The 24,812-nt window shown below is 42.4% G+C and overlaps 1 protein-coding gene across 4 annotated transcripts in view; it reads right to left on the bottom strand.

Annotated features, from left to right (window-relative positions):
* golm2 (golgi membrane protein 2) overlaps positions 1 to 16,711 on the bottom strand; it is a 94,476-nt gene extending 77,765 nt beyond the window's left edge. Inside the window, exon 1 of one of the 4 annotated variants that reach the window (XM_034191686.1) lies at positions 15,710 to 16,711. In XM_034191686.1, coding sequence (XP_034047577.1) covers positions 15,710 to 16,036 — 327 coding nt within the window. In that variant the 5' untranslated portion in view covers positions 16,037 to 16,711. The remainder of the gene's footprint in view (positions 1 to 15,709) is intronic. The other 3 variants (XM_034191679.1, XM_034191702.1, XM_034191695.1) reach the window with 3 other exon arrangements.
* Between the last annotated feature and the right edge of the window lie 8,101 nt (positions 16,712 to 24,812).

Below are 24,812 nucleotides of genomic sequence, written 5' to 3'. Positions count from 1 at the left end.
TTGAACCGTGAACCAATCCAAGCAGTGGTTCGCAGACTGAAGCAATGCTTCGACCTATTGCTTCGTTTATTCTTTCTTTCTTTCTTTCGCTTAATTTTCCCCCGCTAAAACCCTAAAGAGCATACTTCTGTGAGTATTATTTACCTTTTCTATGTTAAACCGACCTGTTATGGTCTTCTGAAACAGTTGATAGATGTATTTTATAACTTAAAAATGGGAGCAATGCTAACGCGTTAGCATGTCTATGGCATTTTCAATGTTAAAAGTTAGCATTAAGCAGCTCTCATCACGTTCGGGTGCATTTGTTTTCAAACTGTAATATTTCTTAAATTTATTTTTGTTTATATATTAATAATCTAATGATTATTATATACAATTTTAGAGAAAGAGGCAAAAAGAACCTGAATAGAAACACAACAGAAAATATAAAAGCAACTAACAATGAACATACATACATAAATGTTTCCTGTGAACACCTAGTGACTCTTACACCTCCACTTCATCCCTGTCTTATTTAATGACAATTTGTTTCGGTCAAACCATATTTTCAATGTGTTAATTTCTTCAGTGATTTCCTCCAGAACTATCCGCCAAACTTTTTTTTTCTGTTTTTCTGTAATTGTTGTATGGCTCTTGCCTTACAATATAAAGCGCCTTGGGGCGACTGTTTGTTGTGACTTGGCACTATATAAATAAATAAATAAATTTGATTTGATATTCCGTTTATTAGCTTACAAGCTATAGTTACGTTGCGTTAGATGAATTGTTTTCGGTTTAGATTGAGTCAGATTTATTTTCAGTCAGTTTTAGACTGTTTCAGGTAGGTTTTCCTGGAGCTGCAATCACGTTGGTTTTCACTAGATTGGCTTTGTGTTTTTGTTGTTATTGTTTTACAACACAGATATTGTTTATTCAAGTATGGCAGTGGTAGGTCCATGACCTATATGGGATCTAGGCGCTCCCGCCATCACGAGCCTCCCAGCTGACTGGGTTATAGCAGTGGGTAGATGGGACTCATTAGCCCTGTTAAGGCGGTCCACCTAGGGGAAGGAAAACCCTGATGTTAAACTCCCAGCCTGGGTTACTGTCCCCGTGGCTCCGAGGAAGGTTCTTTAGCCAGAGGCTAGGAGAAGGTCACTCTGATGTAAAAGCTACAGCCTTGTGGTCGCCACAGCTGTCTCAACTTGTCTGTGCCACTGTGGAGTGCCACCTTGCCTAAAGAGTGGAATTGGTGTGCGCGAGCTGATCCCCACTTTAAGCAACGAGCGCAGACGGGAAGGAAAGCCCTGCAGCGATGAGAAGAGGTGAAAACAGCAGGTGCATGATGGCACTGGGAGCTGCAGTCTCGATCCTGCATGCAGGCAGCTCAGGAGCTATGGTCGTTTGATTGCTGACCCGAGACAACAGCATCATCCGGCAGGGCCCTGGGTGACCAAGCAGCCCTGTTTAGGGATAGCCCTGCTTGCTCCACATGGAGACAGGCCTAGAAAAGGTGGTCTAAACATGGCTTGTCTCACTAGACCCGGTTGGCTCACCGCTGCCAATGGGCATCACTACATGCAGTGCAAAAAGTAAAACAAAGAACCTGAAAATTGCGTGCTGGAATGTACGCACAATGATGGACTCAGACAATAGCGATCGTCCTCGAAGACGCTCAGCCTTAGTCGCCAAAGAGCTAGCAAGGCTTGACATAGACATTGCTGCACTCAGCGAGGTGTGCTTTGCAGACCAAGGGTCACTCACCGAGGAAGGCACAGGCTACACACTGTTCTGGTCAGGGAAGGCTAAAGAAGATCGCTGACTCTCAGGGGTCGGGTTCATGATTAAGAGCGCCATAGCACATAGGTTACACAGTTTGCCAGTTGGACATTCTGACCAACTCATGTCACTCCGGCTCCCCATCAACAACAAGGATTTTTGCCACTATTGTTAGTGTGTATGCCCCAACCATGCAGGCCGACATTGGAGTTAAGGAGGCTTTCTATAGCGATCTGCACAACCTTCTACAGCGCGTCGACACCCAGGACAAGCTCCTCATCATGGGAGATTTCAACACCAGAGTGGGCCGTGACTCTGATGTATGGAAGGACGTGCTAGGGAAACATGGCATAGGCAACTGTAACGACAGTGGCCGCCTGCTGCTGGAGTTCTGCTCTGCACATGACTTGACGATCACCAACAGCCTGTTCCAACAGAAAGAGAGATTCAAAGCAACCTGGAGACACCCACGCTCCAAACACTGGCACCTTCTGGACTACGTTCTGACGCGACAGCGTGATAGAAGAGACGTACTACATACCAGGGTGATGCCTAGCGCGGATTCCTGTACTGATCATCGCTTGGTCCGTTCCAAGTTTGCTTTCACTTTCAAGCCCCCTCCTAAGAAGAAAGGCCCACAGTTTAAGAAGCTACAAGTCCACAAGCTGCAAGACATAGACACAAAAATGGAGTTCCAGGCCAAACTAGAGGAGAGACTGGGTGGAGGAGAAGGCCTGCCTGACGACCCTGAACAACAGTGGATGAGATTAAAGACCATCCTTCAGGAGATGGCAGCAGAAGTAGTGGGCTTCTCAGCCAGGAAAAATAAAGACTGGTTTGATGAGTCTGATGCACAGATCCAGGAACGACTAGAAAAGAAACGTGCATGCCACAAGACTCTTTTAGCTAAACCTGATGACCACTCTGCCAAGACAGCTTACAGAAATGCCTGCTCCACCCTGCAAAGCAAGCTCTGCATACTGTAGAACGATTGGTGGCTAGCTTTTGCGGAGAATACACAACAACATGCCGATGCCGGAGACATGCGCTCCTTTTATGAAGTCCTTAAGACCATCCATGGGCCAGCACATCAAGTGCAAGCACCCCTGCGCTCCTCAGACGGCTCCACCCTTCTGACGGACAAGGAAACCATTATGCAGCATTGGTCAGAACACTTTGAAAACCTCTTCAGTGACAAGCACACTGTGAAAGAGTCATCAGTCGAGAAGATTCCCCAGGTGGAGGTGAAATGGGAACTTGATGACCCCCCAACCCCCCACCACGCAGCTGAATCCAGGGAAGTCTCCTGGCATAGATGGCATCCCAGCAGAGGTGTACCAAAATGGAGGTGAGGCAGTCCTCGACAACCTTCAGATTCTCTTCTCCAGTTGCTGGGAAAAGGAAATGGTTCCACATGACCTTCGGGATGCGGTCATTGTCTCCCTGTGCAAGAACAAGGGCGACAAGTCCGACTGTTCTAATTACCGGGGCATCACTCTCCTCTCAATAGCAGGTAAGATTTTGGCTCGAGTGCTGCTCAACAGGCTTACCCCTACCATAGCACATGAAAATACTCCCGAGAGTCAGTGCGGATTTCGGGCCAACAGGGGAACCACCGACATGATCTTCGTCCTGAGACAGATCCAGGAGAAGTGCAGAGAACAGAACATGGCCCTTTATGCAGCCTTCATAGACTTAACCAAGGCTTTTGACACGGTCAGTCGTGAGGGTTTGTGGAAGATTCTTGCACGCCTTGGCTGCCCTCCAAAGCTCCTCACCATCATCCGCCAGCTGCATGAAGGCCAGATGGGACAAGTGAAGTACAACGGGACTCTGTACGGCAGCTTCCCCATCTCAAATGGCGTCAAACAAGGTTGCATCCTCGTGCCCACTCTGTTCTCCATCTTCTTCAGCATGATGCTTCGTGAGGCCAAAGACTTGACAGACGGCATCTATATCCGCTTCAGAACCGACGGTAGTCTGTTCAACTTGCAGCGCCTTCTGTCCCACACTAAAATCACAGAACAGCTAATCATGGAGCTGCTCTTCGCAGATGACTGCGCCCTCGTCGCCCATACGGAGCAAGCCTTGCAGCACATTGTCAACTGTTTTGCTGAAGCAGCAAGAGCCTTCAGCCTCACCATCAGCCTGAGAAAGACAGAAGTGCCCCCCATACAGCATATACCCCACCCCAAATCAACATCGAGTGTACCAGCCTGAATGCAGTAGAGCACTTCACGTATCTCGGTAGTGTTATCTCAAACGACGCATCTGTTGCCAAGGACCTAGACAGTCGCCTTGCCAAGGCCAGCAGTTCTTTTGGTCGACTCTCAAAGAACGTCTGGCAGAATCATGCACTGCGCCTTTCCACAAAAGTGCAGGTCTACAGATCCATTGTGGTCCCTACCCTCCTGTATGGAGCTGAAACCTGGGTTCTGTATCACCAGCAGATCAGATTACTGGAACGCTTTCATCAGCGTTGTCTCCGAAACATCTTCGGGATCAAGTGGCAGGACTACATCTCAAATGAGGACATCCTTACCAGAGCCAGACTGCCCAGCATGGAGTCTATTATACTCAAACAACAGCTTCGTTGGGCAGGTCACGTAGCCAGGATGGATGATACACGCATGCCAAAATTAATTCTCTTTGGGCGAGCTCAAGGAAGGGAGACGAAACCAAGGGGCCCCCAAAAAGCGCTATAAGGACCAGCTGAAGAAACAGCTCTCCCTTGCAGGCATTCAGCATCAGTCATGGCAGCATCTAGCTACAGATAGACTCAGCTGGCGTTCCAGCATCAAATCCGCCAGCCTGAAGTTTGAGGCAGAAAGAAGTGAGGCCTCACGCCAGAAGCGTCAAAGACAGAAAGAGCGGGCAGCAGCACAAGCCCAGCCTACTCAAGTGTTCATTTGCCCCAAGTATAACAGGTCTTGTGCATCCATCCATCATTGAAGACAACTTTGGATGCTGTAGCTCCTCTGAAAAAGAGAGCTTTAAATCAGAAGTGTCTGACTCCGTGGTATAACTCACAAACTCGTAGCTTAAAGCAGATAACCCGTAAGTTGGAGAGGAAATGGCGTCTCACTAATTTAGAAGATCTTCACTTTGCCTGGAAAAAGAGTCTGTTGCTCTATAAAAAAGCCCTCCGTAAAGCTAGGACATCTTTCTACTCATCACTAATTGAAGAAAATAAGAACAACCCCAGGTTTCTTTTCAGCACTGTAGCCAGGCTGACAAAGAGTCAGAGCTCTATTGAGCTGAGTATTCCATTAACTTTAACTAGTAATGACTTCATGACTTTCTTTGCTAACAAAATTTTAACTATTAGAGAAAAAATTACTCATAACCCTCCCAAAGACATATCGTTATCTTTGGCTGCTTTCAGTGATGCCGGTATTTGGTTAGACTCTTTCTCTCCGATTGTTCTGTCTGAGTTATTTTCATTAGTTACTTCATCCAAACCATCAACATGTTTATTAGACCCCATTCCTACCAGGCTGCTCAAGGAAGCCCTACCATTATTTAATGCTTCGATCTTAAATATGATCAATCTATCTTTGTTAGTTGGCTATGTACCACAGGCTTTTAAGGTGACAGTAATTAAACCATTACTTAAAAAGCCATCACTTGACCCAGCTATCTTAGCTAATTATAGGCCAATCTCCAACCTTCCTTTTCTCTCAAAAATTCTTGAAAGGGTAGTTGTAAAACAGCTAACTGATCATCTGCAGAGGAATGGTCTATTTGAAGAGTTTCAGTCAGGTTTTAGAATTCATCATAGTACAGAAACAGCATTAGTGAAGGTTACAAATGATCTTCTTATGGCCTCGGACAGTGGACTCATCTCTGTGCTTGTTCCGTTAGACCTCAGTGCTGCTTTTGATACTGTTGACCATAAAATTTTATTACAGAGATTAGAGCATGCCATAGGTATTAAAGGCACTGCGCTGCGGTGGTTTGAATCATATTTGTCTAATAGATTACAGTTTGTTCATGTAAATGGGGAATCTTCTTCACAGACTAAAGTTAATTATGGAGTTCCACAAGGTTCTGTGCTAGGACCAATTTTATTCACTTTATACATGCTTCCCTTAGGCAGTATTATTAGACGGTATTGCTTAAATTTTCATTGTTACGCAGATGATACCCAGCTTTATCTATCCATGAAGCCAGAGGACACACACCAATTAGCTAAACTGCAGGATTGTCTTACAGACATAAAGACATGGATGACCTCTAATTTCCTGCTTTTAAACTCAGATAAAACTGAAGTTATTGTACTTGGCCCCACAAATCTTAGAAACATGGTGTCTAACCAGATCCTTACTCTGGATGGCATTACCCTGACCTCTAGTAATACTGTGAGAAATCTTGGAGTCATTTTTGATCAGGATATGTCATTCAAAGCGCATATTAAACAAATATGTAGGACTGCTTTTTTGCATTTACGCAATATCTCTAAAATCAGAAAGGTCTTGTCTCAGAGTGATGCTGAAAAACTAATTCATGCATTTATTTCCTCTAGGCTGGACTATTGTAATTCATTATTATCAGGTTGTCCTAAAAGTTCCCTAAAAAGCCTTCAGTTAATTCAAAATGCTGCAGCTAGAGTACTGACGGGGACTAGAAGGAGAGAGCATATCTCACCCATATTGGCCTCTCTTCATTGGCTTCCTGTTAATTCTAGAATAGAATTTAAAATTCTTCTTCTTACTTATAAGGTTTTGAATAATCAGGTCCCATCTTATCTTAGGGACCTCGTAGTACCATATCACCCCAATAGAGCGCTTCGCTCTCAGACTGCAGGCTTACTTGTAGTTCCTAGGGTTTGTAAGAGTAGAATGGGAGGCAGAGCCTTCAGCTTTCAGGCTCCTCTCCTGTGGAACCAGCTCCCAATTCAGATCAGGGAGACAGACACCCTCTCTACTTTTAAGATTAGGCTTAAAACTTTCCTTTTTGCTAAAGCTTATAGTTAGGGCTGGATCAGGTGACCCTGAACCATCCCTTAGTTATGCTGCTATAGACGTAGACTGCTGGGGGGTTCCCATGATGCACTGTTTCTTTCTCTTTTTGCTCTGTATGCACCACTCTGCATTTAATCATTAGTGATCGATCTCTGCTCCCCTCCACAGCATGTCTTTTTCCTGGTTCTCTCCCTCAGCCCCAACCAGTCCCAGCAGAAGACTGCCCCTCCCTGAGCCTGGTTCTGCTGGAGGTTTCTTCCTGTTAAAAGGGAGTTTTTCCTTCCCACTGTAGCCAAGTGCTTGCTCACAGGGGGTTGTTTTGACCGTTGGGGTTTTACATAATTATTGTATGGCCTTGCCTTACAATATAAAGCGCCTTGGGGCAACTGTTTGTTGTGATTTGGCGCTATATAAAAAAATTGATTGATTGATTGATCCCGCATCGGACTTTTCAGCCACCAGAGGGCTTGTAGAATATAAACTAAAAAAAGAAAAAGAAAAAAAAAAAAAAAAAAAAAAAAAAAAGGCCTTCCCACTATCCTCGCAAGTGAGGAAACTACCAACAACAACAATCTGCCAAACTAGAAAACTGCTGCATCCTTGTAAGAGCAGAATACTACTGGAATGAATTTGAATAAGGAAAGTTGTTTTTTTGTTTTTTTTTTCTTCACTAAATGGATGCTGCACTCACTGCAGTTTATTGTCTGTATTAGTCCCAGATTGCATTTCAGAGTTTCTAGAATTGAAACATTTTCGTGCAGGTGGTGTTGGGGGGTAATTTTGGGTTTGGGTCTTGGGCCACATGTAGAACGAATCAGTTTTTAAATTAAGCTTTCAATTCATATAGTGGCATCTACCTTTTTTTTTAAAGGTTACTTTATACTTTTATACTTTAAGTAGGTTTTGGAGTACATACTTTTTCACTTTTACTTGAGTAAAGAGGTCAAGTTGATACTTCAACTTTTACCAGAGTGTTTTTAAACTGCAGTATCTATACTTCAGCTTAAGTAATAAATGTGTGTACTTTTGACACCACTGCTCAAAATGCAGGAAATACTGTTTCAGAGGGTGACAAATTTCCAAATTTCCGGTGGGGGGGGGGGGGGGGGGGGGCTTTATGTAAATAAACATGCGTCATAAGGTGTGAGGTATCATGAATAATAACAAAAAATACCAAATAAGGTCATGTTCCCTATATCTTCAATTAATATAATTAGGCTATGTGCATGAATTAAGAATTATACTGCTTTTCAAGTTGTAAAGTTAAACAGGATTATATCAATTTAACTATGATGCGTAATTAGTAGTTTCAAACTGCAATAAAGTCATGAAATAGTTGCTGAAAATATAGGTTTGGGTACTTGTCCACTACTACTAATCTGACCCAGATATAAGAGTTGCAGTAGAACGGACATTATCTGATATGTTTAGGCAGAGTTGGCAAACTGAAGTATATAATAACAGTCTTCGTAAGAACTAGGGTTGGGTATCAAGAATCGGTTCTTATCGGGTAGCGTTAAGAAATGATTTTATCCACCGACATCAATAGGCTTTTTGCATAACGATTCCCTTATCGGTCCTTCAGAGCAGCCATTGTTTTTGGGTGTGCTTGTCGGGAAAATTATCATGTCTGTACGTCGATTACAGAACCCCCACAGGGTCTGTAATCAACTGTTTCTGCAGTGTGGCTCTTCTTTGAAGCTTGAAGCAATGAAGCATTGATCCGACCCGCTGCTTCGTGGTTCTTTGTTTTATGACACTTCATCTTAATTTCTCCCCACTAAAACCCCAAAGAGCATGTGTCTGAGTAATATTTACCTTTTTTTATGTTAAACTGACCTGCTATGGTCTTCTAAAACAGTTGATAGATGTACTTTATAACTTAAAAACGGGGCCGATGCTAACACGTTAGCATGTCTATGGCATTTTCAATGTTAAAGTAAGCATTAAGCTGTTTGCATCTGAGCACGTTTGTGTGCATTTGTTTTCTGTATAATAATTAAAAGCTCAGTATTTGTTGTTACTGAGCTATTAATTTGGGTCAAATGTATTACAAATTATAATTTTTTTTTTTTACTTATTTTGTTTATATGTTAATAATAATAATAATAGCAACAACAACAATAGTAATATTAACGCTACAATTTTAGAGAAAGAGACAAAAAGAACCTGATTAAAACACAACAGAAAAATTAAAACCAACTAACAATGAACATAAATCAATAAATAACTCTTTCTTGTGAACACCTGGTGACTCACACTTCCACTTCATCCCTTTTATTTAAGTTTAATGACAATTTGTTTTGGTCAAACCATATTTTTAATTTGTTAATTTCTTCAGTGATTTCCTCCCGAACTATCTGCCAAGATAGAAAACTGCTGCATGCTAGTAAGGAGCAGAACACTACTGGAATGAATTTGAATAAGGAAAGTTTTGTTTTTTTTGTTTGGTTTTTTTTTGTTGTTTTTCACCAAAATGGATGCTGCACTCACTGCAGTTTATTGTCTGGAATAGTCCCAGATTGCATTCCAGAGCTTCTAGAATTCAAACATTTTCATGCGGGTGGTGTTGGGGGTCATTTTGGATTACAGCTTTTTGTTTTTCACCACTTTCATCCCTGAATATGTCAATCGTGAGTCACTTTTGTGTGGATTAAAGTTACTAAGTGGGACTCCTGTCTTGTTGCGAGAAAGAAACGAAAAATTGCCCTCCGTTCTGTTGACACAGCTCCAAACGCTGCGAGGCCCTCTGCTGAGTCAAGTTAAAATGATAGAGTCCAGTCGGAATTAATAACTTCAAAGCGAAACGCCGTTTATATCAATTCACACCTCTTTTCAAATGCTGTAATACAAACAAACTGCAATGATCAACACGTTTTTCCTCCCAAAATGAGACGTCCTGCGCTGATATCCAGCAGCCGACTGAGCTCAGCTCAGAGGTATGGAGAGACATTCATGCCAAAATGTCTGAAAGGAAATGCTTTTGACAAAAACTACAGATTTTGTTTATTTTATTTATGTCCAGAGATCGAGGATCTAGTGACCAATTTCATATTTATTTACTTTAAGACTCAATAAAATGTTGTTGACATAGAAAACCTGTAAAGCCTACTTTTAGTACACAGAAAATTCACAAGCGGTATCGATAAGGAATCAGATCGATAATGGCATCGATAGATAAAATCTTATCAATACCCATCCCTAGTAAGAACTACAGGATATTAAAACATACACTTCAACTTGAAAGTTATCTTCGTAGCCCAGATGACAATACATGGTGCCATCTATCAAAATTCAGATGCGGTGCTACTGGAATTTCAGTAGTTAGAGGTAGATACCAAGGTATTGACTATGCCAGTTGATTGTGTACACTCTAATTTAGGAAAGCTTGGTGATGAGTTTCACTACTATTTGAATGTAGTCATTTTAGTGTAGGAAGAAACAGATATTAGGGTTGAGCCAGATATTTATTTCAGGTGAGTATCCGGTACGAATAAAGCATTTTTGACGAGTACGAGCATGACACGAGTAAAACTCGTTAATATCTGCGCTCGTGCTGAAGGAAAATCCTCACTGGCTAACTGACTGTCTTCACGCTCTGTGATTGGCCAGTCACACACAGCGCCCACCCCTGCCAACACAGACACGTCTGCAACCTCTCACACACACAGATAGGAACTGATCTCTCTGTGCTTGGCTTGACTCTAGGTCATGTTGCTGTCCCAGTACTCCTTAAGTTTTCTTCAGCTCGCTTCTGTTTTGGTTTGTATGATATTTAAAGTTACTTGGTGAACTTGTTTCGTAACGTACGTGGTGCATTTGAAAGACAGAGCTGAAAACGGCTCGTGTCACATCGGTCACTGCCTCCACTCCGGTCTGTTTTTTTTTTAACCTTTTGCCTGCTCTTAGCTTAGCTGGTGATATAAAGTCAGTTGGAAAACTTTCCTCCTACTGAACATGGTGCTTTTGAGACGAATACAGTGAACAAGGCTGACAAATTACTTCCCTGTTAGCCATCACTGGATGTATGCATAAATCACCAAGTTCACACAGATCATTAAAAAAGAAACAGCCTTACAGACCACTTACACACATACACACATATAGCTGAACACACAAAGTAGCTTATGTTAATATTTTTATTGAATATGGCTTTCTCACTGCAGTTCACAGAAATAAATTGGTCAGTCAAGCAACCTCTCTCTCTCACACACAGTCACTCAGTTATACATACATGCACACACAGACACACACATACCTTAATCAATATTGTTTAACTTTGTGTGGAAAAAATGCCAAGAACATTAGGTAGTAAAAATAAATAAACTGAAAAATATCAGGTTGATAATAAAATTTAAAAAAAGAAAGTCGAGTATGACAACTCTTGTTCATACATACTTAGTAGTTCATAATTTCCTACTACACTGAATGTCAATTCTGAGGCTGTTATTTATTCATACACTTAAGAATATTCATGTTCTGAGTTTATAAAAAAAAAAACTTGTTCTGTAAAATAGTTCCTTTACTATTGTGATCAAAAACACTGAATCTCAATTCTGAGGCTGTTCTGTAAATATTCATTCATAAACTTAAGAATAGTCATGCTCTGAGTTCATGAAAAATCTTGTTCTGTATATACACTCAACAAAAATATAAACGCAACACTTTTGGTTTTGCTCCCATTTTGTATGAGATGAACTCAAAGATCTAAAACTTTTCCACATACACAATATCACCATTTCCCTCAAATATTGTTCACAAACCAGTCTAAATCTGTGATAGTGAGCACTTCTCCTTTGCTGAGATAATCCATCCCACCTCACAGGTGTGCCATACCAATATGCTGATTAGACACAATGATTAGTGTACAGGTGTGCCTTAGACTGCCCACAATAAAAGGCCACTCTGAAAGGTGCAGTTTTGTTTTATTGGGGGGGATACCAGTCAGTATCTGGTGTGACCACCATTTGCCTCATGCAGTGCAACACATCTCCTTCGCATAGAGTTGATCAGGTTGTCAATTGTGGCCTGTGGAATGTTGGTCCACTCCTCTTCAGTGGCTGTGCGAAGTTGCTGGATATTGGCAGGAACTGGTACACGCTGTCGTATACGCCGGTCCAGAGCATCCCAAACATGCTCAATGGGTGACATGTCCAGTGAGTATGCCGGCCATGCAAGAACTGGGACATTTTCAGCTTCCAAGAATTGTGTACAGATCCTTGCAACATGGGGCCGTGCATTATCCTGCTGCAACATGAGATGATGTTCTTGGATGTATGGCACAACAATGGGCCTCAGGATCTCATCACGGTATCTCTGTGCATTCAAAATGCCATCAATAAAATGCACCTGTGTTCTTCGTCCATAACAGACGCCTGCCCATACCATAACCCCAGCGCCACCATGGGCCACTCGATCCACAACACTGACATCAGAAAACCGCTCACCCACACGATGCCACACACGCTGTCTGCCATCTGCCCTGGACAGTGTGAACCGGGATTCATCTGTGAAGAGAACACCTCTCCAACGTGCCAAACACCAGCGAATGTGAGCATTTGCCCACTCAAGTCGGTTACGACGACGAACTGGAGTCAGGCCGAGACCCGGATGAGGACGACGAGCATGCAGATGAGCTTCCCTGAGACGGTTTCTGACAGTTTGTGCAGAAATTCTTTGGTTATGCAAACTGACTGTTTCAGCAGCTGTCCGAGTGGCTGGTCTCAGACGATCTTGGAGGTGAACATGCTGGATGTGGAGGTCCTGGGCTGGTGTGGTTACACGTGGTCTGCGGTTGTGAGGCTGGTTGGATGTACTGCCAAATTCTCTGAAACGCCTTTGGAGAAGGCTTATGGTAGAGAAATTAACATTCAATACACGAGCAACAGCTCTGGTTGACATTCCTGCTGTCAGAATGCCAATTGCACGCTCCCTCAAATCTTGTGACATCTGTGGCATTGTGCTGTGTGATAAAACTGCACCTTTCAGAGTGGCCTTTTATTGTGGGCAGTCTAAGGCACACCTATGCACTAATCATGGTGTCTAATCAGCATCTTGATATGGCACACCTGTGAGATGGGATGGATTATCTCAGCAAAGGAGAAGTGCTCACTATCACAGATTTAGACTGGTTTGTGAACAATATTTGAGGGAAATGGTGATATTGTGTATGTGGAAAAAGTTTTAGATCTGAGTTCATCTCATACAAAGTGCAAGCAAAACCAAAAGTGTTGCGTTTATATTTTTGTTGAGTGTAGTTCTTACTTTTGTGATCAAAATCATTGATTTGAATCTCAACTTTGAGGCTGTTCTGTAAAGTTTTCAAATAAACAATAAATATAGCAACTTCTGATCAATCCATATCAACTTCAGACTTAAAATAATGTACTGATTTAAGCCCCACCCATTTCCACACTTCCTGTTTAGGCCCCGCCCACTACAAGTACAAATACGGATACAGATACTTTGGTTAAACAGATACAGATAGTGGTGTACTTGCTCATCCCTAATAGATACAAACTTGCACATATCAGGTTGAGACCCAATGTGTACAAGATGGACATGCTGTTTAATTCTGAAGACATTCTTACCCAGTGTAATCTTGCAAAATTTTGTAGAGATTGTGCTTAAATTTAAACATCTGTAATATATATTTTTATTAATTATTATTTGTTCTGTGTAGATCAACATGTACTTGACTATGGTCAAGTTGATTGTGCCATTTTAATTTATTGTACATACGAGGGCTGTCAATAAAGTATAGGTCCTTTTTATTTTTTTCAAAAACTATATGGATTTCATTCATATGTTTTTACGTCAGACATGCTTGAACCCTCGTGCGCATGCGTGAGTTTTTCCACGCCTGTCGGTGACGTCATTCGCCTGTGAGCACGCCTTGTGTAAGGAGTGGTCCCACCCCGTCGTCGGATTTTCATTGTCTGGAAATGGCGGAATGATTTGGGTTTTTTTTCCATCAGAATTTTTTCAGAAGCTGTTAGAGACTGGCACCTGGAAACCATTCGAAAAATTTATCTGGCTTTCGGTGAAAATTTTACGGGCTTCACAGAGAATAAGGTCTATTACTACAGCTTTAAGGACCCCTTTAAGGACACTCAGCGCGCCATGCTCCGAACTGCGACAATGCGGCACAAGCCACCGGACCATTTCTAAGCTGACGGCTCTGTGGATACGAGGCCGTCGTGTGCTCTTTCTCTGGTTATCACAAGAGCTGGACATCAGCCATTTTCCGGCAGATTTCACTTTTAACAAGAGATTTTGTCATGGAAAGCCTAGTCGCTCCCGGTGTGTAGCGAGTGCCTTGTATGGCAGCACCCTGACATCGGGGTGAATGTGAGGCATTATTGTAAAGCACTTTGAGCTTCTGATGCAGATGGAAAAGCGCTATATAAATGAGTCCATTTATAATTTATCTGGATGTACTGTATTTTCTGGAGTACATGTCGTACAAAGGGAAAAAAAAAGTGATTTACACTTTAGAAAATACAGTCTGGAGTCGTCCAGCCCCTCGTCGGAATTCCTTTGTCTGAGAAGTTGCTGAGAGACTGGCGCTTTGTTTGATCAAAATTTTTTCTAAACCTGTGAGACACATCGAAGTGGACACGGTTCGAAAAATTAAGCTGGTTTTCAGTGAAAATTTTAACGGCTGATGAAAGATTTTGAGGTGATACTGTCGCTTTAAGGACTTCCCACGGTGCGAGACGTCGCGCAGCGCTCTCAGGCGCCGTCGTCAGCCTGTTTCAAGCTGAAAACCTCCACATTTCAGGCTCTATTGATCCAGGACGTCGTGAGAGAACAGAGAAGTTTCAGAAGAAGTCGGTTTCAGCATTTTACCTGGATATTCCACTGTTAAAGGAGATTTTTTTAATGAAAGACGTGCGGACGGGTCCGCGCGTCGGGACGCAACCGGCGCGGTGCGGCGGCACAGGAAAAACACCTCCGTGTTGATAACCATTTGTAAAATCCAGGCGGCTTTTGATGGCTTTCAGTGGAGTGAGTATATGAGAAATTGTTTAACAGCTGGACATGTTCCAACTTGTCCTTAAGGCTTCCAACGGAGGTGTTTTTCCTGTGGCGGAGCGTCGCAGCGGCTGTGAGCCGACGCTGCAATCCGTCCGCACGTCTTTCATTAAAAAAATCTCCTTTAACAGTGGAATATCCGGATAAAATGCTGAAACCGACTTCTTCTGAAACTTCTCTGTTCTCTCACGACATCCTGGATCAATAGAGCCTGAAATGTGGAGGTTTTCAGCTTGAAACAGGCTGACGATGGCGCCTGAGAGCACTGCGCGACGTCTCGCACCATGGGAAGTCCTTAAAGCGACAGTATCACCTCAAAATCTCTCATCAGCCGTTAAAATTTTCACTGAAAACCAGCTTAATTTTTCGAACCGTGTCCACTTCGATGTGTCTCACAGGTTTAGAAAAAATTTTGATCAAACAAAGCGCCAGTCTCTCAGCAACTTCTCAGACAAAGGAATTCCGACGAGGGGCTGGACGACTCCTCCCACAAGGAGTGCTCACAGGCGAATGACGTCACCGACAGGCGTGGAAAAACTCACGCATGCGCACGAGGGTTCAAGCATGTCTGACGTAAAAACATATGAATGAAATCCATATAGTTTTTGAAAAAAATAAAAAGGACCTATACTTTATTGACAGACCTCATATGCTGTGTTTCTCATTTACCCCAAGAGGGGTCTTATGGGAATAATTTTTACTTACTTACTATATCTGGGTCCAGAGACTAATAATGACAGTCTGTAAATCGACGCATCATCTCTTCGTTCAAAGGTTCACACATCTGCAAACGCTTGTTTACTGACTTTAAGCCAGTTTGATCCGAGTTCATACCATCTGCAAACTTTCAGGAAACGACCCCAATTAAATAAAGCAATTTGTTTTGTTTTTTGTTTGCTTGTTTTTTCCGGCACACACTCGGCTGAGTCTGTGCTCGAATTCTACTGTACCTTTTCGTCGTTGCACTTTTTAACAAGCAACTCTCGGGCCTGCAGTTTGTTCTCCAGGATGCTGTAGTCTCCTTCCCTCTGGTCGATCTGTTTTTTGTGGGAATCCACCTGCATCATCAGCTCCGAGTTGCGCTTCTCCAGGCGGCTCCGTGCGTCGTCCGTGCGCTTCGCCTGCGTATGCGCCTCCAGCAGCTCCTCCAGCAGGCGCCCGTGCCTCTTGGACACTATCCAGTAGTTATAAGACAACACGGCGATGACCACCACCAAGAAAATGAGAATGACGGACGGGAGGCGGCCTCCTCGTCGGTTTGCACCGAAACCAACCATCTCAGAAATAATAATAATAAAAAAAAGTATAATTTCAGGCTGAAAGCGAAACCTACTGAGCCTCAACGCACGTATTCAGCCGGTGTAAAAACACGAGTGGACGTGACATACCGTGAATATGCGGCAATCGATCGGAATCGCAAAAGCTACGCGGACATCCCGACGAGGGCTCAACACTTCTCACATTTCCGCCGCGCGTCACTCTCCTTCCGTACAGGAGGCATCTTCTGGGTCCAATGTCAGAAGGAGAAACACGCCCGCGGGGACGTGGCCTAGCTCAAACACAGCAGACCTGACGTGGACGGATTCACAGCAGCAGCGACGCAGACGAGTGCAAATACTACAGTAATGGGCTCGTGCTAATTTATGCTTCTCCGTGAGCGCACGTCGCCGTCTGGAGCGCCGCTGATGTTCAATTCATACTTGACGTTAGCTCGCCTGCAACGTTAGCTAACGCTAGTGTCCCCACACATTAAAAACAGTCACACTCAAAAGTCTCGCCTCTACCCGGGGAAGGCTGGTTTATCCTCTGTTGTTAAACCGACTCACTCCGGACTGAACGTTAGGGTATTGTAGCACATTATTTACAGCTTAAAGATTACCTCATCTGTTTTCTGTGGTGAGTATAAAGCTAGTAGCAGTCCGGATGATTTCCAACCTCTGCTGTGAAGGGGGGAGCCTTTCAAAATAAAAGCCCACTTTTAGTGTCTATTGATCTCTATATGTTCGTAATAGCCAAAATAAATCCGGATGATTTTCGACCTCTGCTGTGAAGGGGGAGCTTTCAAAATAAAAGCCACTTTTAGTGTCTATTGATCTCTCTATGGTCGGAACAGCCAAAATAAGTCCGGATGATTTCCGACCTCTGCTGTGAAGGGGGGTTTCAAAATAAAAGCCCACTTTTAGTGTCTATTGATTTTTATATGTTCGTAAAAGCCCAAATAAGTCCGGATGATTTCCGATCTCTGCTGTGAAGGGGAGGGACCTTTCAAAATAAAAGCCCACTTTTAGTGTCTATTGATCTCTATATGTTCGTAATAGCCAAAATAAGTCCAAATAACTTCAGACCTCTGCTGTAAATGGGAGAAGTTTTCAAAATAAAAGCCTACTTTTAGTGTCTATTGATCTCTATATGTTCGGAATAGCCAAAATAATTCTGGATAATTTCTGACCCCTGCTGTAAATGGGAGAAGCTTTCAAAATAAAAGCCCAATTTTAGTGTCTATTGATCTTTATATGGTCGTAATAGCCAAAACAGTCCTGATGATTTCCAACCTCTGCTGTAAAGGGGGGGACCTTTCAAAATAAAAGCCCACTTTTAGTGTCTATTGATCTCTATATGTTCGTAATAGCCAAAATAAGTCCACATGATTTCCAACTTCTACTGTAAAGGGGGGTAGCTTTCAAAATAAAACCCCACTTTTTGTCTCTTGATCTCTATATGGTCGTAATAGCCAAAGTAATTCTGAATAATTTCCGACCTCTGCTGTAAGTGGGAGAAGCTTTCAAAATAAAAGCCCACTTTTAGTGTCTATTGATTTCTATGGTTGTTAATAGCCCAAATAAGTCAGAATAATTTCCGACCTCTGCTGTAAGTGAGCGAAGCTTTCAAAATCAAAGCCCACTTTTAGTGTCTATTGATCTCTATATGGTCGTAATAGCCCAAATAAGTCCGAATAATTTCTGACCTCTGCTGTAAGTGGGAGAAGCTTTCAAAATAAAATCCCACTTTTGGTGTCTATTGATCTCTATATGTTTGTAATAGTCAAAATAAGTCCGGATGATTTCTAACCCAGGGTTCTAGCTAGCACAAACTTGCGTTACAGCCTGTTACAATATAATTTTGGACCGTTACGCTTATTTTGGACCGTGTAATCAACCATTTCTGTAGCGTGACTCCAGTTTGAAGCGTGAATGAAGCAATGCTTCGATTCAATGGCTCGTGGCTCTTTGATTCGCTGCTCTTCAGAAGCGATAAGTACCCTTCTTAACCCCTCTCAAATCCATTAAAATATCACGAGTCGTTTTTGTGTGTATGAAAGTCGCTAACTGGGACTGATGTCTTGTTGCAGTCAACAAACGAGAATCATCCTCCGTTCTGTTGGCAGAGCTCCAAATGCTGCGTGGCTCGCTGCTGAGACAGAGTCCGCTTGGAATTAATAACTTCAAAACAATTTGCCGCTTTAAATAAAATGACACCTCTTACAAACATTGCAATACAGACAATAAACTACAAGCGACTAAAACGTTTTTTCCTCCCAAAATGAGACGTCCTGCGTTCTTGATGTGGAGCGCAGCGAGCTGTAGAGCTCAGCTCAGATATGGAAAGACATTCATGCCAATAATAATCCAATCCACTTTATTTATATAGCACATTTAAACAACAGAACAGTTTCCAAAGTGCTGCACATAAAAATGATTATACAACTATACAAAACAATATACCCACTCAGATACTAATAAATAAATAAACATAAAAACAATAAATAAATAAAACACTAGGCCAAAGACAACAGAGGACCATACAACTCATGCAGAGCTAAAAGCCAGAGAATAAAAGTGGGTCTTCAGACGAGACTTAAAACACTCCATTGTGGGGGCTGTTCGAATGTGGAGAGGCAGAGCGTTCCAGAGTCTGGGCCCAGCCACAGAGAAGGCCCTGTCCCCCCTGGTCTTAAGTCTCGTCCTAGGCACCACAAGCTGGAGCTGGCCGTCAGACCTCAGAGCACACGCTGGGGAGTAAACTTGGAGGAGGTCTACAATATATTGTGGGGCCAGTCCATTTAAAACTTTAAAAACAAATAAAATTTTTAAATCAATTCTAAAATTAACAGGGAGCCAGTGCAAAGATGCAAGAATAGGTGTAATATGTTCATGTTTTTTGCTCCCAGTTAAGAGGCGTGCAGCAGCGTTCTGGACTAACTGCAATCTGTGAAGTGTATTTTGATTAATTCCATAAAAAAGTGAATTGCAGTAGTCCAGGCGTGAAGAAATAAAAGCATGCATGACGCGCTCCAAGTCAGAAAAGGATAAAATTAATTTAATTTTGGTTAAAAGACAAAGCTGATAAAAGCTGGATTTAACAACCGCCTTGACCTGCCTGTCCAGTTTAAGATCAGAGTCCATAATGACGCCAAGGTTGGTGGCTGTGGGCTTCATGTGTTGACTGAGAGGGCCCAGGTCTAAATCGAACTGTGGAACCAACACTGGGCCCAAACACCAACACCTCGGTTTTGTTCTCATTTAAGCTAAGAAATTTTTGAGCCAACCAAGCCCTGACGTCTTCCAGGCACACAAGCAAGGGTGTCAGGGGGCTGCTAGAGTTCTTCTTAATAGGCAAATAAATCTGAGTATCATCTGCATAAAGATGATAAGATATGCCATGTTTTCTAAACACCTGACCTAACGGGAGAAGGTATAGGGTGAAGAGAATAGGCCCAAGAATAGAACCCTGGGGGACTCCACAGTTCAGAGGAATAGAAGACGAGGTGGACTCCCCCAGCCTGACAGTAAATGAACGGCCTGTAAGGTAAGAATGGAACCAGTCCAAGGCTGTCCCCCTGACACCCACACAGTTCTCAAGAAGAGATAAAAGAGTTGCATGGTCAACTGTGTCGAAGGCAGCAGTCAAGTCTAAAAGCACCAGAATGGCGGAATCACCAGAATCAGTGATTAAAAACAGGTCATTAAAAACCTTTAAAAGTGCAGACTCCGTGCCGTGAAATAATTTATAACCTGACTGAAAACTGTCTAAAATGTTATTCGTTTCTAAAAACTCTTGTAGTTGTACAAGAACAGCTTTTTCCAAAATCTTTGAAATAAAAGGAAGCTTAGATATGGGCCTATAATTAGAGATAGAGTTATCAAGACTCACTTTCTTTAAAAGAGGCTCAACTACAGCCTGCTTACAAAATGCAGGAACTTTTCCTGAAATAAGGCTGCTGTTGACTAAAACAGCATCAGGGCCAATAGTTCCCCAGACCTCTTTAAAGAGTCGTGGGGGGATACAGTCTGAGGGACAAAATGAAGGTTTGAGATTTTTAATATTTGATAAATCTGAAAATAACAGGTTCACACCGGTCTAACACAGCAGAACAGGTGTGAGCCATGATTGAACTAGCCGAAGTGACAGTCATCCCAACTCTAATACTGGCGACCTTATCACAAAAGAAATTTAAAAAGCGATTACAAACAACTTGAGTTGCTTCCAAAGTGGTGGATTGGCCAGGGTTTAACAAAGATCCAGTAGTTTTAAAAAGAACATGAGGTTTGTCCCAGTTATCAGAAATTACATTGGAAAAGTATTTTGCCTTTTCAGACCTGAGCATATTTTGGAATTTTCTCCAACTTTAAGAATTTCATAGGAGACGGTCAGTCCATCTTTCTTCCATTTGCGCTCCGCCCTCCTACACTCACGTCTGGCCTGTCGCACAGTTTCATTCAACCAGGGCTCCTGCCTGGGTTTAGGGCGCATAGCTTTGAGTGGAGCAATAGTGTTCATAATGGTATTGCATGCCAAAAGAAAAGTAGATGCAATTTGTTCTGTATTTTGGCATGTGACAGCTACAAAAAGGGAGGAGAAATGATCTCCCGCTCCTGGCCTCAGCTGCCGCCGATAGCATGCAGAAACACTGGGTTTATTACTGCTGTCCAAAATAAAATTAAATAACACCGGATGGTGATCAGAGAACACTGCATCCAAAAGCTGAACATTACTGACATCAAAACCATTAGTTAAAAGCAAGTCCAACCTATGACCAAATATGTGCGTTGCTTCAGTAACATGTTGCATAAAATTAAATGTATCAATCAATTCTAAAAACTCAGTAGCCAAAGGCTTGGACGGACAGCAAACATGAACATTAAAATCACCCAGATGTAAGATTCGAGCATCCTGTGGAATAACAGCTGCAAGCAAGTCAGAGAAATCCTTTAAAAAAATCTTTGTTGTGCTTGGGTGGGTGATAAATAAGTGCGGACAACACAGGATTGCAGCGTCCCAGTTCAAAGCAGCATAATTCAAATGATGAAAAACATCCAGGCACAATACTTTTATATACCAAACTGTCTCTGAAAATAGCAGATAATAATGTCTGAAAGGAAATGCTTTTGACAAAAACTAACAGATTTTATTTCTGTCTATGTCCAGAGATCAAGGATCCACCATGTAGAGTTTGTTATGTCCAGAGTTTAGGGATCCAATAACCAATTTCATATTTATTTACTTTAAGACTCAATAAAATGCTGTTCAATTTAAATTTAATCAGCTTATAACACGCCAAATTACAACAAAAGCCGTCTCAAGGCACCTCACATCAATCAATCAATTTTTTTATATAGCGCCAAATCACAACAAACAGTTGCCCCAAGGCGCTTTATATTGTAAGGCAAGGCCATACAATAATTATGTAAAACCCCAACGGTCAAAACGACCCCCTGTGAGCTGTTGGGAAAGTGTAAGTACACGGACCCACAACAGGGGGCGCAAATGAACGGACAATGGAATAGGTCAAACAACAACACTTTACTGTTGTGAATGTGCACAACAAACACTACAGATTACAATAATGGAAAAAAGTCAATTTCACAAAAGGTGTCGTGTGGGCAGGCTCGAAGATAGGAGACGCCTCTCCAAAGTAGAACCGGAACCACACGATTTCCTCCGCCACCAGACCCCGGGAATACTGGAGCCGCCAAGTCCCGAACTCCCAGGTGGCCACTGCCTCCGCGTGTCGGACCTGGTACTGCTGGCGAGGAACAAAGAACAATTAAAGGAGGGCGCGTTTGCACCCAGGAATCCGAACGGTAGGAAAACTACCTCCACCTCTCGTTGGAAAAATACTCCTTAGAACAACGCACAAAATCCAAAAAGGATACAATTCGTCAGCTGAGCTACGTTACCTTCTAGGTAGAAACGATATCTCGGCAAAGAGGTGGAGACGTCGTCCTGCTGATATACCCTGCCGATCAGATGATTGGTAACAGCTGTTGCCGGTGATGTGTGACAGCTGTCACCCTGGCTGCTCCTGTGAGGCGGCTGCGCCCTCTGGTGCCTGGAGCCCGCACTCCAGACAGGGCGCCCTCTGGTGGTGGGCCAGCAGTACCTCCTCTTCTGGCGGCCCACACAACATGAGCAAGCACTTGGCTACAGTGGGAAGGAAAAACTCCCTTTTAACAGGAAGAAACCTCCAGCAGAACCAGGCTCAGGGAGGGGCAGTCTTCTGCTGGGACTGGTTGGGGCTGAGGGAGAGAACCAGGAAAAAGACATGCTGTGGAGGGGAGCAGAGATCGATCACTAATGATTAAATGCAGAGTGGTGCATACAGAGCAAAAAGAGAAAGAAACAGTGCATCATGGGAACCCCCCAGCAGTCTACGTCTATAGCAGCATAACTAAGGGATGGTTCAGGGTCACCTGATCCAGCCCTAACTATAAGCTTTAGCAAAAAGGAAAGTTTTAAGCCTAATCTTAAAAGTAGAGAGGGTGTCTGTCTCCCTGATCTGAATTGGGAGCTGGTTCCACAGGAGAGGAGCCTGAAAGCTGAAGGCTCTGCCTCCCATTCTACTCTTACAAACCCTAGGAACTACAAGTAAGCCTGCAGTCTGAGAGCGAAGCGCTCTATTGGGGTGATATGGTACTACAAGGTCCCTAAGATAAGATGGGACCTGATTATTCAAAACCTTATAAGTAAGAAGAAGAATTTTAAATTCTATTCTAGAATTAACAGGAAGCCAATGAAGAGAGGCCAATATGGGTGAGATATGCTCTCACATAGAACAGTTCAACATAAAAAATTAAAATAAATAAATAAAAATAATTAAAATACCTAATTAAAAACGCAAGTAAAAGAATAAAACATAAAATAAAAACTACTCATAAGAAAGAGAATAAAAATAGGTTTTAAGTCTTGACTTAAAAATGTCCACGGACTCCGACTGCCTCACTGAGGGCCATGTACTGGCTAACCCAGAATGAGATTGCCCACTCAACAAGCTTCCCCAGCCTTCTGGACATGATAAAGGGACTTGGGCTGTCGTACCTGGCTTTTCCCCTTTGGGTACCCCAAGAATGGCCAATTTTTAGCTTAAATTTTCAAAAGCTGCCCCTTTCCGCACCAACATTTTTTATTTGTAAAAACAGGCATTTGTACGTAGCCCTGGAAGTGTCATCGCAACATGTTTTGCACGTGGAGAGAATGTGCGCTAATTTTATTATTTTTATTATTTTTATTATTAGTTTTATGATGTACGCACGTTTTATGATGTTGTAAAATGTGCACTCAGTATTGTCTTGACACATAAATGTTGGCTTTACACTGTGCAAGTTTTGGCCCTTTTTCAGATGATTTTTCATTCGTGCGAGAATTTTTTGGACTGAGTTTCAGGTTAATTGCGCGTCCTGCATCGTGTAGTGTACATGGAGTAACAAGCTCCATTTAACATCTCACGACCACCTCCTGATCACCGATTGTATGGTCGAATGTAAATCAAACCTGTTTGATATTATTCTGGTCGGCCGTCGTGAGGGTATCCTGCTGCTGCTGAAGACCTACAAGCGTCCAACCGCTCGCACTGTGCATGTGCAAACACCGCAGAACTGTCTTGTAATGTTTCTGTTTTTGTCATTTTGTTTTTAAACTTTGATGTCTCCCATCAAGAGTTTTTGTAAATTAAGTTTGAAAAAGTTAAATGGGGGGACCTTTCAAAATAAAAGCCCACTTTTAGTGTCTATTGATCTCTATGTGTTTGTAATAGCCAAAATAAGTCCAGATGATTTCCGATCTCTGCTGTAAGTGGGAGAAGCTTTCAAAATAAAAGCCCACTTTTAGTGTCGTTTGATCTCTACATGGTCTAACAGCCATAATAAGTCCGAATATTTTCCGACCTCTGCTGTAAATGGGAGAAGCTTTCAATATAAAAGCCCACTTTTAGTGTCTATTGGTCTCTATATGTTCGTATTAGCCAAAATAAGTCCAGATGATTTCCAACCTCTACTGTAAAGGGGGTAGCTTTCAAAATAAAACCACACTTTAGTGTCTCTTGATCTCTATATGGTTGTAATAGCCAAAATAATTCTGAATAATTTCCGACCTCTGCTGTAAGTGGGAGAAGCTTTCAAAACAAAAGCCCACTTTTAGTGTCTCTTGATCTCTATATGGTCATAATAGCCAAAATAAGTCCGAATAATTTCCGACCTCTGCTGTAAGTGGGAGAAGCTTTCAAAATCAAAGTCCACTTTTAGTGTCTATTGATCTCTATATGGTCGTAATAGCCAAAATAAGTCCAGATGATTTCTAACCTCTGCTTTAAAGGGGGAGGAGCTTTCAAAATAAAAGCCCACTTTTAGTGACTAGTGATCTCTATATGGTCGTAATAGCCCAAATAAGTCTGAATAATTTCCGACCTCTGCTGTAAGTGGGAGAAGCTTTCAAAATCAAAGTCCATTTTTGCACCTTGAGAATAAAAACTGAAAATACAGCCAGCCACCACATAATCTGCAAGGACAACTACCTTTACCAGCTCAAATATGTGTCAAGCGACAGGGACTGGGAGCGGTCGGTTATTCACCAGGAGGGCTCCGGTTACGGAAATAAAAGTCTTTTTTTAATGGAAATCCGAAGTCAGTGCACAGCATCACTGGACTACACGTTACAGTGGAACACCATAATGTAAGCCCATTTCTGTTGTTTATAAATTAATAAAATATCAAATGACAATGATCTATTTTAGCCGTTATATAAAACAAATAATGAATGTTTTTACATTCTTTCAATGGA

This window comes from Thalassophryne amazonica, chromosome 2 (genome assembly GCF_902500255.1).
Source record: "Thalassophryne amazonica chromosome 2, fThaAma1.1, whole genome shotgun sequence".
Classification (NCBI taxonomy): Eukaryota; Metazoa; Chordata; class Actinopteri; order Batrachoidiformes; family Batrachoididae; genus Thalassophryne; species Thalassophryne amazonica.
This window is presented reverse-complemented; position numbering and strand designations above follow the sequence as displayed.